The following is a 16,765-nucleotide window of genomic DNA, read 5'->3' on the forward strand; positions in this document are numbered from 1 at the left end:
AATGGTCCCCTAGTACGATAAAATGGACTCTTGATCTCACAATCTACCTCGTTATGCCCTTGGAGCTTATTGTCTGCCTGCACTGCACTTTCTCTGTAACTGTAACACTATATTCTGCATTCTGTTATTGCTTTTCCCTTGTACTACCTCAATGCACTGATGTGAAGAAATGATCTGTTTGGATTGCATGCAGATCAAAGTTTTTCATTGGACCTCAATTCAAATGACAATAATAAACCAATTTACCGAGTTAAAGAGGCTGCTCAAAAGAGTGGAAACACAGGCCTACACTCCCGGTGCAGTACCGAGGGAGTGCAGCATTGTTGGAGGCACCATCCCTCCTATGGGTAGTTAAACCATGCCTAACCCTCGGGTGGATGTACAGCCCCCTCGGCTGCAATCTTGGAACAACTGCACCAAGCGCTACACCTGTCCCTGCACCTCCTCCCTCACCACCATTCAGGGCCCCCACACAATCCTTCCAGATGTGGCAGCACCTGTGAGTCTGAGGGTGTCATTTATTGCATCTGGTGCTCCCGGTGCAGCCTCCTGTAGATTGGTGAGACCCGACGCGGATGGGGTGACCGCTTCATCGAGCACCTTCGCTCCGTCCGCAGCAAAAGCCGGGACCTCCCGGTGGCCGCCCACTTCATTCCCACATCCCACTCCCACACTGACAATGTCCATCCACGGCCTCCTCTACTGCCACACTGAGGCCAGACGCAGGTTGGAGGAACAACACCTCATATTCCGCCTTGGGAGTCTCCAACCTGATGGCCTCAACATCAATTTCTCTAACTTCTGGTAACCCCACCCCTTTCTTTCTCCACCCCCCCCACCATCCTTCATTCCATGGTCCACTGCACTCTCCTACCAGATTCCTTCTTCTTCAGCCCTCGGCCTCTTCTACCTATCACCTCTCAGCTTATTACATCTTCTCCCCCTCCCCCACCCACTACCTTCCCCCCTCACCTGAACTCACCTGTCACCTGCCCGTGTGTGTTCCTCCCCCTCCCCCCACCTTCTTAATCAGGCTTCTGCCCTCTTCCTTTCCAGTCCTGGTGAAGGGTCTTGGCCCGATATGTCGACTGTTTATTTCCCTCCATAGATGCTGCCTGACCTGCTGAGTTCCTCCAGCATTTTGTGTGTGTTGCTACAGATTCCAGCATTTGCAGAATTTCCTGTGTCTCAATCTTGTAGCTGGTGTCTTTCTCCTGGAGCCCAGATACACAAGATGCTAGAGGAACTCAGCAGGTCAGGCAGCATCCATGGAAGGAAATGGACAGTTGATATTTCGAAACGTCATCTGTCCATTTCCCTCCACGGATGCTGCCTGGCCCATTGAGTTCCTCCAGCGCTTTGTATCCTGCTCCAGATTCCAGCATCTCTTGTCTTGTTTCTCCAATGGTTACAGAACATAGAACATTACAGCACAGTACAGGCCCTTCGGCCCACAATGTTGTGCCGACATTTTATCCTGCTCTAAGATCTATCTAACCCTTCCCTCCCACATAACCCTCCATTTCTCTATCATTCATGTGTCTATCTACGAGTCTCTTAAATGTCTCTAATGTATCTGCCCCCACAACCTCTGCCGGCAGTGTGTTCCACGCACCCACTACTCTCTGCGTAAAAAAACTTACCCCTGACATCCCCCTTATATCTTCCTCCAATCACCTTAAAATTATGTCCCCTCATGTTAGCCATTGTCGCCCTGGGAAAAAGTCTCTGACTGTCCACTCGATCTATGCCTCTTATCATCTTGTACACCTCTATCAAGTCATCTCTCATCCTCCTTCTCTCCAAAGAGAAAAGCCCGAGCTCGCTCAACCTATCCTCATAAGACATGCTCTCCAATCCAGGCAACATCCTGGTAGATCTAATTTGGACCCTCTCTAAAGGTTCCACATCCTTCCTATAATGAGGCGACCAAAACTGAACACAACACACCGTGTGGTCTAACCAGAGTTCAATCAAGCTTCAACATTACCTGGCGGCTCTTGAACTCAATACCCTGACTAACGAAGGCCAACACATCACATGCCTTCTTAACAACCCTATCGACCTGTGCGGCAACCTTGAGGGATCTGTGGACATGGACCCCAAGGTCCCTCTGTTCTTCCACACTGCTAAGAGTCCTGCCATTAACCTTGTATTCTGCCTTCAAATTCAATCTCCCGAAGTGTATCATTAAACACTTTTCTGGGTTGAACTCCATCTGCCACTTCTCAGCCCAGGTCTGCATTCTATCAATATCCTGTTGTAATCTACAGCAACCTTCTACACTGTCCACAACACCACCAACTTTTATATCATCAGCAAACTTACTAACCCACCCTTCCACATCCTCACCCAAGTATCACCAGAGTAACAGGGTGAATTTAAGTGCTCCATCACAGGCATCTATGCCTTCAGATGCCAGGATCCCAAACTCTGGAATGCACTCCCTAACCCTCTTTCTCCCCTTCACAAATCCAAGGAATCCTTTGACCAAGCTGTGGGTCACCTGCCCTGACGTATCCTTATGTGGTCGGGGCTCAATGTTTGTCGAGTATCTGCTCCTGTGAATGGTTTGGCCACATCCAAGTTCACGTTATTGTCACCAATATCCCGACACACCAGAGCGGCTCAATGATCAAAACGTCTCCACACTCACCGCGCTTGAGGGGCAGGTCAGAGGAGGCTGAGGCGCGGAAGTCGTCGGTACAAACGCACAACCTCTCACCCGGCTTGGTGTTGGGGACGCAGACAGGCTCCACGAAACTGCTGGGGAATTGCCCTGTTGGTGGGGGAGGGAAAGGGGAAGGGTTCAGAGGAGGGGAAGGGTGGGAGAAGGGGAGGGAAGTGGGGGGGTTGAGGAGTGGAGGGGGTGGAGGGACATCATTAGATTGAAAGTTCAAATCCTCCACAAAGAATACGCACCATAAAAAGTCAGGGTTGCAATCTTCCAGTTGACATCATCGGCACAAAGGTCAAAGTCAAGGGTTCCCACTTCCAACACTGACCAAGGACAGCCCTGTCCACCTTCTCCTTGCGATCCAGAGATGGGACAGGACTGGCTCTCTGGTCCCAACTGGTCAGCTCAACCACCCAGGGAACTACAGCAAGACTGGATACTGGGCACTGGATACTGGCACCTGCCCAAAGGTGATCAACTCTTTGATGCTTCCAGACCCCAGAGTGTTCTCGGTGCCTTTGGTAATCCCAAACCGTGCAACTAATGGGGGAGCAAGAGGGGCATCTCTGGGAACCTCTGGGAACAGTCACTCTGCCTTGGATATAGATAGGGTAGGGGAGTCTTAAAACCATAGGTTTAAGGTGAGAGGGGAAAGATTTAAAAGGGACCTGGGGGCAACTTTTCCACCCAGAGGATGGTGAGTATAAGGAATGAGCTGCCAGAGGAAGTGGTTGAGGCAGGAACAATTACGTTTAAAAGATACTTGGGACAGGTACATGGATGGGAAAGGTCTAGAGGGATACGGGCCAAACATGGGCAAATGGGACTAGCTTAGGTGGCAATCTTGGTTGGCGTGGACCAGGTGGGCTGAAGGGCCTGTTTCCATGTTGTTTTGCTCTATGACTCTGTGGATCCATGACTCTAGTAGCCAGCGTCTCCCCGAGTGGCTGATTGGTTTCCATCTATTCCGTGATGCTGTGCTGGTGGAGGCCGATGGAAGGGAAGGGGAAGGGAAGGATTTAAAGGGGACGACAGTGAAGGGCATGGGCCGATCCAGCGGCCAACAGGTTCAAAAGGCCAAACGGTCCCCTTCTATTTTAAGTAAAATCCCCCGGGTCGGAGGTCAGGGCTGAAGCAGAGGCAGCGAGGGCGGAGTGTCCGCCCACTTACCCGTGACCCCATCTTTCTTCCCCAACAGCCAGAACTCGTCGACCACGCTCAGCACCTCGATGACATCTCCCCCGAAGATGGGCAGCTCCTCAGAGACGCTGGGGCAGAACTCGAAGATGGCGCGTACCAGGGACCCTGGCTCCATCCCCACTGCAACACGGAGAAGGTCAGTCATAGCCCCGGCTGACGTGACCCCAAATTATCACCAACATCTTGGCCCCCCCCCCCCCAACACCTCCAGTGGCCTCCGTACCCTCGAGCGTAGGTCAGAGGCGAGTGGCAGGTCTGACCAAGGCCCTCACGAGCTGTACGGTTTGATCGAGAGATGCCACTTCCTTTACAATATTCACCATGCTAAATCTTGGTCTGAGAGGGTTGTCTTGTCAAGAGAGGCTGGAGAGTTTGGGTTATATTCCTTAAGGATGTACAAGATCCTAAGGGGGCTTGACGTGAAAGATGTTGAGGTGTTCTCACTCGTGGGAGAATCTCGAACACAGGAGACATAGACACAAGACAAGGGGCCAGTCATTTAAAACGGAGATGGGTAGAAATTTCTTCTCTGAGGGTAGTGAATCTTTGGAACACTCTGCTCCTGAGGGTGGTGGGGGCCAGATCATTTGATATATTTAAGGCGGAGATAGATAAACATTTGAACGATCGAGGAATTGAGGCCAGTACAGATCAGCCACAATCATGGTGAGTGGTGGGGCAGGCTTGAGGGGCCAAGTGGCCTACTCTTGTTCCTATTGTCTTGTATTAGAACATAGACACTACAGCACAGTACAGGCCCTTCGGCCCACAATGTTGTGCTGACATTTTATCCTGCTCTATTATCTATCTAACCCTTCCCTCCCATTTCCTTCTGCAAGATCCACAGGCAAAGTGATTCATGCACAATAAAATGTACCACAAGACAATTTATATGCAGCAAGACCCCTGGAGCAGAAGGGTAACCTTATAGAGGTTTTTAAAGTCATGAAGGGCATGGATAGGGTGGACGGTCATAGTCTTTTCTCCAGGGTAGGGGAGTCCAAAACCAGGAGGGCATAGGTTTAAGGTGAGAGGGGAAAGATTTAAAGGGGACCCGAGGGGCAACTTTTTCCACACAGAGGGTGGTGGGTATATGGATGAGCTGCTGGAGGCGGGTACAATTACAACAGTTAAAAGACATTTGGGCAGGTACATGGATAGGAAAGGTTTAGAGGGATATGGGCCAAACCTGCCTCTCTTTTTCCCCTTCCCCCTCCCTGGGCAGGGAAGACCCCAGTAGTGCAGCCCTGGGTTAGGTCAGCAGTGGGCAACATTCTCCTGTCCAAGGACAACATTTGGCACCATCACCCCAGGAGAAAGCAGTTGTTGTGCGCTTTCCCATGTAGGCCGCCAAACTGCCGATCTAATCTACTTCAGGGCAGGTTTAGGCAATGTTTTCCCAGGATGGGAATGAGTTTCTCCAGTGAGTAGGGTTTTCCAGGCTTGGGACAATATTTGGGAGGGTTCCCCGGTGTGTAACACTGTTTGGGAGCAGGTCACCAGTTATGGGTCCTTGGAGTTGTCCCAGGATGGGACGGTATTCGGCGGCCCTTCCCACACTGGGACTTAGAACATTACAGCACAGTACAGGCCCTTTGGCCCACAATGTTGTGTTGACATCTTATCCTGCTCTAAGATGTATCTAACCCTTCCCTCCCACATAGTCCCCCCATTTCTCTATCATTCATGTGTCTATCTAAGAGCCTCTTAAATGTCCCTAATGTACTTGCCCCCACAACCTCTGCCGGCAGTGCGTTCCACGCACCCACCACTCTCTGTGTAAAAAACTCACCCCTGACATCCCCCTTATACCTTCCTCCAATCACCTTAAAATTATGCCCCCTCGTGTTAGCCATTGTCGCCCTGGGAAAAAGTCTCTGACTGTCCACTCGATCTATGCCTCTTATCATCTTGTACACCTCTATCAAGTCACCTCTCATCCTCCTTCTCTCCAAAGAGAAAAGCCCAAGTTCACTCAACCTATCCTCATAAGACATGCTCTCCAATCCAGGCAGCATCCTGGTAAATCTCCCCTGCACCCCCTCTAAAGCTTCCACATCCTTCCTATAATGAGGCGACCAGAACTGAACAACTGAACAACTGAACACAACACAGAACTTGTCACGTCAGGCTGCACCATCCTTCCCGTCACTCCAGCATCACTCGGTCCGAGATTCCCAGGAAGGAACCTCAGTCCCACCGTCACTGCTCCCAACTCCCTCTGCTGAGAGCCAGTGATCAGACACACAAAACAACGAGGCTCCGTGGGAGGACACAGTGCAAACACGCACACCCAGCTTCTCGATGGAAACCCTGGCACAGCCTCACTCAGAACCTCTCAGGAAAATTTCCTTCCTGATGGTCAGCCTTGTAACTTAACTCTTCGTTATCCCTCTACCCTGACAGAGTTCCCCATCAATTACTCACGCTCCCCATCCCATTCCCTCCCCCTCCACCCACCTCTCTCCCTATCTGCCTCTCTCCCCATCTCTCCCTCCCCCTCTCCTTCCCCATCCCTCCACCCTGCCCCTTACCCCTCTCCCCCTACCTCATCCCCATCCCACCCCACACACACACACACACACACACACACAGTATTTTGCACCTATCTATGGATTGCAACTACAGGACCTCCTGCAATTCTCGCCGTCAGGCAGTGCCAGGCGCTCGCCTCCGTCCGGGCGTGATGCAATCTCTCGCCTCCCAGAGGCCAGAAGAGGGACAATGGTCCTCAGCCCAACCGACCAACTCACAGACACTCGGCCCCACAAACATCCCGACTGTCCCGGGACACTAAGACCAACTACAGACCCCCTAAGATGCCTCAACTAACTTGAAGTCAAAAGCTAGGATTGTTTGGCTCCAAACTACTGCGGGTCAGGAGATCATGCAGCATTCAGCCAAAGTCCATGAGGCAAGAAATAACTGTAAGAGGCACCCCTCCCTGTAACACCAACCCCTCCCTGTAACACCAACCCCTCCCTCATACAGTGGGGTGTTTCAGTGTTACAGTGAGGGGTTTGTATACCCTGCACCCTCACTGTAACACTGACACACCCCACACCCCTCACCGTAACAGTGACACACCCCGCACCCCTCACTGTAAAACTGACACACCCCTCACCGTAATACTGACACACTCCACACCCTCACTGTGACACTGGCACACCCCGCGCCCCTCACTGTGACACTGACACACCCCACACCCCTCACTGTGACACCGACACACCCCACGCACCTCACTGTAACACCGACACACCCCGCAACCCTCACTGTGACACCGACACACCCCGCAACCCTCACTGTGACACCGACACACCCCGCACCCCACTGCATCATTGACACATCCCACACCCCTCACTGTAACACTGACACACCCCGCACCCTCACTGTAACACTGACACACCCCTCACTGTAACACTGACACACCCCTCACTGTAACACTGACACACCCCTCACCCCTCACTGTGACACTGACACACCCCTCACTGTGACACTGACACACCCTCCACCCTCACTGTAACACTGACACACCCCTCACTGTAACACTGACACACCCCACACTGTAACACTGACACACCCTGCACCCTCACTGTAACACTGACACACCCCACACCCCACTGTATCACTGACACATCCCACACCCCTCACTGTAACACTGACACACCCCGCACCCTCACTGTAACACTGACACACCCCTCACTGTGACACTGACACACCCTCCACCCTCACTGTAACACTGACACACCCCTCACTGTAACACTGACAGACCCCGCACCCCTCACTGTGACACTGACACACCCCGCGCCCCTCACCGTGACACTGACACACCCCTCACTGTAACACTGACACACCCCTCACCCCTCACTGTGACGCTGACACACCCCGCACCCCTCACTGTATCATTGACACATCCCACACCCCTCACTGTAACACTGACACACCCCTCACTGTAACACTGACATATCCCACATCCCTCACTGTAACACTGACACACCCCTCACTGTATCATTGACACACCCCACACCCCTCACTGTAACACTGACACACCCCACACCCCTCACTGTGACACTGACACACCCCACACTGTAACACTGACACACCCCACACTGTAACACTGACACACCCTGCACCCTCACTGTAACACTGACACACCCCACACCCCACTGTATCACTGACACATCCCACACCCCTCACTGTAACACTGACACACCCCGCACCCTCACTGTAACACTGACACACCCCTCACTGTAACACTGACACACCCCTCACTGTAACACTGACACACCCCGCACCCTCACTGTAACACTGACACACCCCTCACCCCTCACTGTAACACTGACACACCCCGCACCCTCACTGTAACACTGACACACCCTGCACCGTAACACTGACACATCCCACACCCCTCACTGTAACACTGACACACCCCTCACTGTATCATTGACACACCCCACACCCCTCACTGTATCACTGACATATCCCACACCCCTCACTGTAACACTGACACACCCCACACCCCTCACTGTAACACTGACACACCCCTCACTGTAACACTGACACACCCCTCACTGTAACACTGACACACCCCACACCCCTCACTGTATCATTGACACACCCCGCGCCCCTCACTGTAACACTGACACACCCCGCGCCCCTCACTGTGACACTGACACACCCCACACCCCTCACTGTGACACTGACACACCCCTCACTGTAACACTGACACACCCTGCACCCTCACTGTAACACTGACACACCCCTCACCCCTCACTGTGACGCTGACACACCCCGCACCCCTCACTGTATCATTGACACATCCCACACCCCTCACTGTAACACTGACACACCCCTCACTGTGACACTGACATATCCCGCACCCCTCACTGTAACACTGACACACCCCTCACTGTAACACTGACACACCCCTGGTCTCTCTCACAATGACTGCCATCTCCACCCTCTGCACCAACACCCCAGGCTCCTCGGACAGCCCCTCCCAAACCCGTGACCTCCACCATCAAGAAGCACAAGGTCAGCAAGTGCAGGGGAGCACCACCACCTGCAGCTTCCCCTCCAGGCTTCACACCATCCCGACTTGGAAACATGTTGCTGTTCCTCTGTCACCAATGGCACGGAGGAAGGATCCTTTTCTTCATTAATTTGATCAGGGATGTGTGCAGTAATGGACAGCACTGGATGGGTACATGGATGGGAACGGTTTAGAAGGATATGGGTCAAACGCAGGCAAATGGGACTAGCTTGGATGGGCATCGTGGGCAGCATGGATGAGTGGGGCCGAAGGGCCTGTTTCCATTCTGTGTGAATCTCTGAGGCAGACTCAGTGGTTACTAATTGCCCCATAACTGTATGACATGGTTGGGTATTCCAGAGGGCAGCTCAGGGGGCAACCAATTGGAAGACAAGTGTCGGCTACATCAGTTAAGGAGGGTTTGTCTCCCTTCCTTTGGGCAGCAGTGGATTTTTACATGTTTTCAACAAGGTAGCTTGAGGGTCATATATAGATCTAGGGGTGACCCAGCACCACTGCATTCACAGGGCCCTCCTGGTTGCTCAATAACAGAACACAGAACAGTGGGCAGCACGGTAGCATAGCGGTTAGCGTAACGCTATCACAGCGCCAGCGACCCGGGTTCAATTCCCGCCGCTGCCTGTAAGAAGTTTGTACATTCTCCCCGTGTCTGCGCGGGTTTCCTCCGGGTGCTCCGGTTTCCTCCCACATTCCAAAAGACGTACGGGTTAGGAAGTTGTGGGCATGCCATGTCGGCGCCGGAAGTGTGGCGACACTTGCGGGCTGCCCCCAGAACCTTCTTAGCAATGCAAAAAGATTCATTTCACTGTGTGTTTTGATGTACATGTGACTAATAAATATCTTAAATACCTTATCTTACAACACAGGAACAGGCCCTTCAGCCCACGATGTCGAGCTATTGACACTAACTCTCTTCTGCCTGCATATGGTCCATCTCCCTCCATTCTCTGCACATCCATGTGTCTATCGAAGAGCCTCTTAAACCCCTCTATCGTATCCGCCTCCACAACCACCCCTGGCAGCACATTCCAGGCACCCACCACTCTCTGTGTAAAAAAAACTTGCCCCGCACATCTCCTTTAAACTTTTGCCCCGTGTGCCCCCTATAAATGCTGGTGACGTCCAGAGAACAAATTAAAAGGGAAGTAAATGTAAAATATGCGGCTGAGATTGAACTGGGAGGGAGAGAGTGACAAGAGACAGAAATCCTGATCCAATTTTTAAGATTTTCCATTATCCCCTTGTTGCTAAGCGGCAGGAGTTTGTTTTTTTTGATTCAGCATCTAATTCAAACCATATTGACGCTGAGACTTGCCAACCCAACACTGGACGGGGCACGCAATCCATTGGTTAGACTCCTCATTGCCCCCTTGAGCTGGGAGGTTACTAGTGTTGTGTGTCTCGGTCCAATTCCACCCTCTCTGGTTGAACAGGGAGTGTATGTCCCTCAGGAGGAGGGGGAGAACGATCCAGACTTTACCCGCTGTGCAGTGGGTGGTGAAAGGCAGATCCAACGCTCGCTAGGTCATCCACACAGGGTTATACAGATATACAACATGGCCTTTCAACCCACCGAGTACTGATCTAACCATGCAGAAGCCTCGGCCAAGAAAGCTCTACTTCCTCAGGAGGCTAAAGAAATTCAGCACGTCCCCATTGACCCTCACCAATTTTTATAGATGCACCATGGAGGCATCCTATCCGAATCTTCACGGCTTGATACGGCAACCGGTCTGCTCGGAACAGCAAGAAACTGCAGAGAGTTGTGGACACAGCTCAGCACATCACAGAAACCAGCCTCCCCTTGACGGACTCTGTCTAACACTTCTCGCTGCCTCGGTAAAGCAGCCAGCATAATCAAAGACCCCTCCCATCGGGCAGAAGATACAAAAGCCTGAAAGCAGGTACCACCAGCTTCTATCCTGGTGTTATAACACTGTTAAACGGACCTCTTGTTTGATAGAATGGACTCTTGACCTCACAATCTACCTCGTTATGGCCTTGCACCTTATTGACTGCCTGCACCGCACTTTCTTTGTAGCACTTTATTCTGCACTCTTATTGTTTTCCCTTGTACTACCTCAATGTACTGATGTAATGAAATAATCCGTATGGATGGCAGGCAAAACAAAGTTTTTCACTGTGCCTCGGTACATGTGACAATAATAAACTAGTTTACCAACTGTAAATCTCCCATTTGCACTAATCCTACATTCCATCAACTCCCCTCGGATTCCACAACTCACCTACACTGGCTACCTCATTAAATATATTTAAGACACAGATTTTTGCATAGTAGGGGAATTAAGGGTTACGGGGAAAAGGCAGGTAGGTGGATCTGAGTCCACGACCAGACCAGCCATGATCTCATCGAATGGCGGAACAGGCTCGACGGGCCGGATGGCCGCCTCCTGCTCCTATTTCTTACATTCTCATGCACACACTGGGGACAATTTACAGCAGTCAATTAACCTACCAACCCCCACGTCTTTGGGATGGGGGAGGAAAACGGAGCACTCGGGGGGGAAACCCACACTGTCACAGGGAGCACATGCAAATTCCACAAAGACAGCACCCAAGGTCAGATTAACTGTAGCACTGTGCCACCGCATCTCGGCAGCTCTGAGTCTGAAGACTGGGGCTCAAATCCCACTCTGAGAAATATTCTAAAGACAAATTATCCGCCTGTTATCACCCTTCTATTTATGGGAGCTTTCTGTGCACAGACCGACTGCCCTCATTTCTTATGTTGCCACAGCAACGACTTTCTTCAAACTTAGATCGGTCGCAGTGGCACAACTAGAAGATCTGCTGCCCCAAGGCGCCAGAGACCCGGCGCCGTCTGCGTGGCGTTTGCACGATCTCCCTGTGACCACGTGGGTTTCCCCTGGGTGCTCCGGTTTCCTCCCCCATCCCAAAGACATGCGGGTTGGTAGGTTAATTGACTGCTGTAAATTGTCCCTAGTGTGTGGGTGAGGGGTAGAAGCTGGGGGGAGTTGATGAGAATGTGGGGTGTATAAAATAAGTGCAAATGGGTAGTTGATGGTCATTATGGAATTGCTGGGCTAAAGAGCCTGTCTCCAAGCTGTCTGACTCTGTAATACTTGATTGGCATGATCTAAAGGAGCAAGTAAAAGGCTGATTTGAAATAGGAGTTCAGATCCCACAGGAGGGTTGGAAAATTTGAAGATTTATTTTTTAACTGTGCTCCACACGTGACACCTCTAGTGTTAGAAAACATCCCAAGTTACATTCAGAATCAGATTTATTATCACTTATATATGACGTGAAATTTGTTTTGTGGCAGCAGTACAGTGCAAAGACATAAAATTACTATAAATTACAAAAATAAATAAACAGTGCAACAAAGAAAGGAATAACGAGGTAGTGTTCATGGGCCGTTCAGAAATCTGATGGTGGAGGGGAAGAAGAGTCTTTCTTCATGTGGTCAAATTTGAAAATTTCAAATGACAAACTGTAAGACCCTGGTGTGTAGCAGAGTTGGCCCAGGGATCGTCAGAAGGGACCCATTTGGTTTGGTAATGCAAGGAAACCGAGCATCCGCTGGGCCTATGAGTGACTCCATTCCCCACAACAGCTGCAGTGACTATTCCTTTCCCTCCGAACCGCAGAATTGGTGCTAAACTTCAAGGTGCAGCAGTTTGAGTGTCAGTGGGCATCAGTCTTGCCTGTAATGCCCGTGTCCTGGGCGTCAAAGGGCGTCTTTGACATTGAGTGTGATAGGGGTCAGAGGACGAGGAAAACCTGGCTAGTGCTCCCTCGCTGCAGGAGGTCATGTGACAGAGTTTGCTGGCTGTTAATATTTCCAAGAAGAGCTGCATGAGCAAACTTACCCAAGGGATCACTGCCTCTACCTCCCTCCACACTCTCTCCTCTCCACAATAAACCGCTACCAAACATTCATTCCTTGGGTCAATGGAGAGTGTAGGCATCTGTGCATATGCATGCAGACAAGGGCACAATTGGACAGGGGGTGGTTGGCCCCCACAGTCGAATAGCTGGCACAGTGCACTGAAGGCCAGCATTCATGTACAACAATCTGAGATGTCTTGGCATTTTTCAGGGATTAGAGAGACATGAGGCTGTTGGAGTGTGGTTGTTGGCTACATTTCAGAAGATGACCATTGGTCTGCATTTTGCTTTCGTTATTCTGGCTCCCATTTATATGAGATTCTGTTTGAAACTAAACCAAATTTGGCCCATTTCCACCTCCGCAGGCAATGTGAGGGGAAAATTTTTTCTTACACGGAGAGTGGTAAGTGCCTGGAATGGGTCACCAGGGGTAGTAGTGGAAGGAGGCAGTCTGGTGGAGTTTAAGAGGATTTTAGATCGACACTCGAATACGAAGGGAATGGAGGGATGTGGATGATACACAGGACATTCGTTGTAAATTGGCACAACATTGTGGGCCGAATGGCCTGCCTAGGGCTGTATTTATTTATTAGTCACATGTACATTGAAACACACAGTGAAATACGTCTTTTTTGCATTGTTAAGAATGTGCTGGGGGGCAGCCCGCAAGTGTCGCCACGCTTCTGGCACCAACATAGCATGCCCACAGCTCCTAACCTGTATGTCTTCGGAACGTGGGAGGAAACCGGAGCACCCGGAGGAAACCCACACAGACACGGGGAGAATGTACAAACTCCTTACAGGCAGCTGCTGGAATTGAACCCAAGTCGCTGGTGCTGTAATAGCGTTACGCTACCATGCTGCCTACGTTCACATCACCTCCCGCCACCGCCCCGCCTCAGCCCACTGTCTGTCTGAAGCCCTTGGCAACACGTCACTTCACCAGACCAATTCAATGTAAATGTGGCTGGTCTTGCTTGCACTACTCAGTACACTGGAGGCTACCCAAAAGTATCCTGTTCAGATCCCCAGAGATCTCTGTACTTCATAGAGTCATCAGCATGGAAACAGGCCCTTCTGCCCACAGAGTCTGTGCCAACCATCAACCATCCATTCCCATCAATCCAAAAATAATCCCATTTTATTCTTCCCACATTCCTATAACTCCCCTGAAATTCTCCCACTCCCTGACACACTAGGGGGAGCTTACAGCAGTCAGTTAACCTAACGGCATGCCGTTCGGATGTGGAAGGGAACCGGAGCACCCAGAGGAAACCCATGCAGTCACAGGGGGAACGTGCAAACTCCACACAGACAGCACCGGAGGTCAGGATCGAACCTGGGTCACTGGAGCTGTGAGGCAGTGGCTCTACCAGCTGCCCCACCGTGCTGCCCTTCAATCCTCTTCTTGGACATCTCCAGACCTCCATTGCTCCGTCACTGGCAGCCAACTGTTGAGATCCCAAGCTCCAGAATTTCCTCCCCCTCAGCCCTGATCTCCCTTACAATCCAACGTTCTGAACGAGCCTTTGGCTCCCTGTCAGAATGTGGCTCTGGGCCAAATTATATTTTAGTGTTACAACCCTCCTGCAATGGGGAGGAGGTACAGGATCGGGAATAGCTTCTTCCCCTCCACCATCAGATTTCTGAATGGTCCATGAACCCATGAACACTACCTCGTTATTCCTTTCTTTGTTGCACTATTTATTTTTGTAATTTATAGTAATTTTATGTCTTTGCACTGTACTGCTGCCGCAAAACAACAAATTTCACGTCATATATAACTGATAATAAATCTGATTCTGAGTGCAGCTTGGGATGTTTTACAACACTAGAGGTATCACGTGTGGAGCACAGTTAAAAATAAACCTTCAAGTGCTTTTTTTAAAAATGTCTTTCTTCATATGGTCTCGATGTCGTTGTTGTCGCTGCCTCAACTGAAGAGACAATTAAGAGTCAGCCAGATTGGTGGGATCTGGAGTCACCTATAGAGCAGTCAGGAGATCTCCTCCCTTGAAGGACATTAAGTGAATGCTATGGGTTTTAATGAAACCCCAGTAGTTACATGATTAGATTGACGTGCTTGCCTTCATTGGTCAGGGCAGTGAGTATAAGAGTCAGGAAGTCACGCTGCAGCTGTATAAAACTTTGGTTAGGCCGCATTTGGAGTATTGTGCGCAGTTCTGGTCGCCCCTTTACAGGGATGATGTGAAAGCTTTGGAGAGGGTGCAGAAGAGGTTCACCAGGATGCTGCCTGGATTAGAGAGTATTACCTAGAAGGAGAGGTTAGGATAAACTCAGATTGTTTTCTCTGGAACCTTGGAGGCTGAGGGGAGACCTTATACAAGTTTATAAAATTAAGAGAGGCATAGATAAGGTAGACAGTCAGATTCTGTCAAGGTAGAAATGTCAAATACTGGAAGGCACAGCTTTAAGGTGAGAGGGGGAAAGCTTAAAGGAGATATGCTTTTTTCTACAGAGAGGGGTGGGCGCCTGGAACGGGCTGCCGGGGTGGTGGCAGAAGCAGATACAATAGTGGTGCTTAAGAGGCTGTTAGATAGACACATGAACATGCAGGGAATGGAGCGATAATGGATCACGTGCAGGCAAACAGGTTTAGTTTAAATTGGTACCATGGTCGGCACAGACATTGTGGGCCGAAGGGCCTGTTCCTGTGCTGTACCGTTCTACGCCTATGTTAGTTACCGTTGCTGCAACTAGTTTTTTTAAACTCTGGATTCATTTAGTTCCTGAGTGTAGATTTCCCATTTGTGATTGGCGGGATTCAAACTCTCATCTCTCGACCAAGGGTCAGACCCTGGCTGCTGGTCTACTCCGCTTCTGTACCCGTCTGCATAGGAAGGGCTAATGCACACAAGGGAGACCATAAGACATAGGAACAGAGTTAGGCCATTCAGCCCATCGAGTCCGCTCCGCCATTCGATCGGGGCTGATTTATTTTTCCCTCTCAACCCCATTTTCCTGCCTTCTTCCCCGTGACCTTTGACGCCTTTACTAATCAAGAACCTATCAACCTCTGCTTTAAATGTACCCAATTGAGAGTGTGGGTGTCCAAGCAGTGAGACTTTGTGAATCACCAGGGAGAAAGGAGTTTGTTCCGAGGCAAGTGAGGATGGTCTGCGTGAGGTAGCAGACCAGTGTGTAAAGGATCAAGAGGACCCTGGGACACAACTACATGAGGTCCAAGAGGGAATAGTGAGTGGGGCTGTGGCCTTAGATGTAGGAGGGAATGGGTGAGGGTGGGGGGTGTTGGTGTACAGCACAATACAGGCCCTTCGGCCCACAATGTTGTGCCGACCTTTAAACCTCGCCTCAGACTATCTAACCCATTCCTCCCACATATCCCTCTATTTTAAATTCCTCCATATGCTTATCTGGTAATCTCTTGAATTTGACCAATGTACCTGCCTCCACCACCACCCCAGGCAGCGCATTCCATGCCCCAACCACTCTCTGGGTAAAAAACCTCCCTCTGATATCTCTCCTGAACTTCCCACCCATTACTTTAAAGCCATGCCCTTGTATTAAGCATTGGTTCCCTGGGAAAGAGGCACTGGCTGTCCACTCTATCTATTCCTCTTATTATTTTGTACACCTCTACCATATCTCCCCTCATCTTCCTTCTCTCCAAAAAGTAAACCCCAGCTTGCTCAACCTATCCTCTCCAATCCAGGCAGCATCCTGGTAAATCTCCTCTGCACCCTCTCTAAAGCTTCCGCATTCTTCCTATAATGAGGCGACCAGAACGGGACACAGTACTCCAAGTGTGGTCTAACCAGAGTTTTATAGAGCTGCATCATTAGTGTACAAGTCAGGGGTTTCTCAAAGACACGAAACTGCAAGGCTTTGGATGGAGTGTGGGAGGAACGTTGAAATGGGAGAGAGAGAAGCTGGATGTCAACTGCAGGAATATCCAGAGAAAATTTCTGGGAACAACCATC

At 50.6% G+C, this 16,765-nt stretch overlaps 1 protein-coding gene across 1 annotated transcript in view; it reads right to left on the reverse strand.

Annotated features, from left to right (window-relative positions):
- Positions 1–16,765, reverse strand: part of LOC127576874 (dynamin-binding protein-like) — a 111,957-nt gene that overhangs the window by 70,479 nt on the left and 24,713 nt on the right. The window contains 2 exon segments of the mRNA XM_052027680.1: positions 2,657–2,779; positions 3,848–3,997. Coding sequence (XP_051883640.1) covers positions 2,657–2,779; positions 3,848–3,997 — 273 coding nt within the window.

The sequence above is a fragment of the Pristis pectinata genome, chromosome 12, assembly GCF_009764475.1.
Source record: "Pristis pectinata isolate sPriPec2 chromosome 12, sPriPec2.1.pri, whole genome shotgun sequence".
NCBI lineage: Eukaryota > Metazoa > Chordata > Chondrichthyes > Rhinopristiformes > Pristidae > Pristis > Pristis pectinata.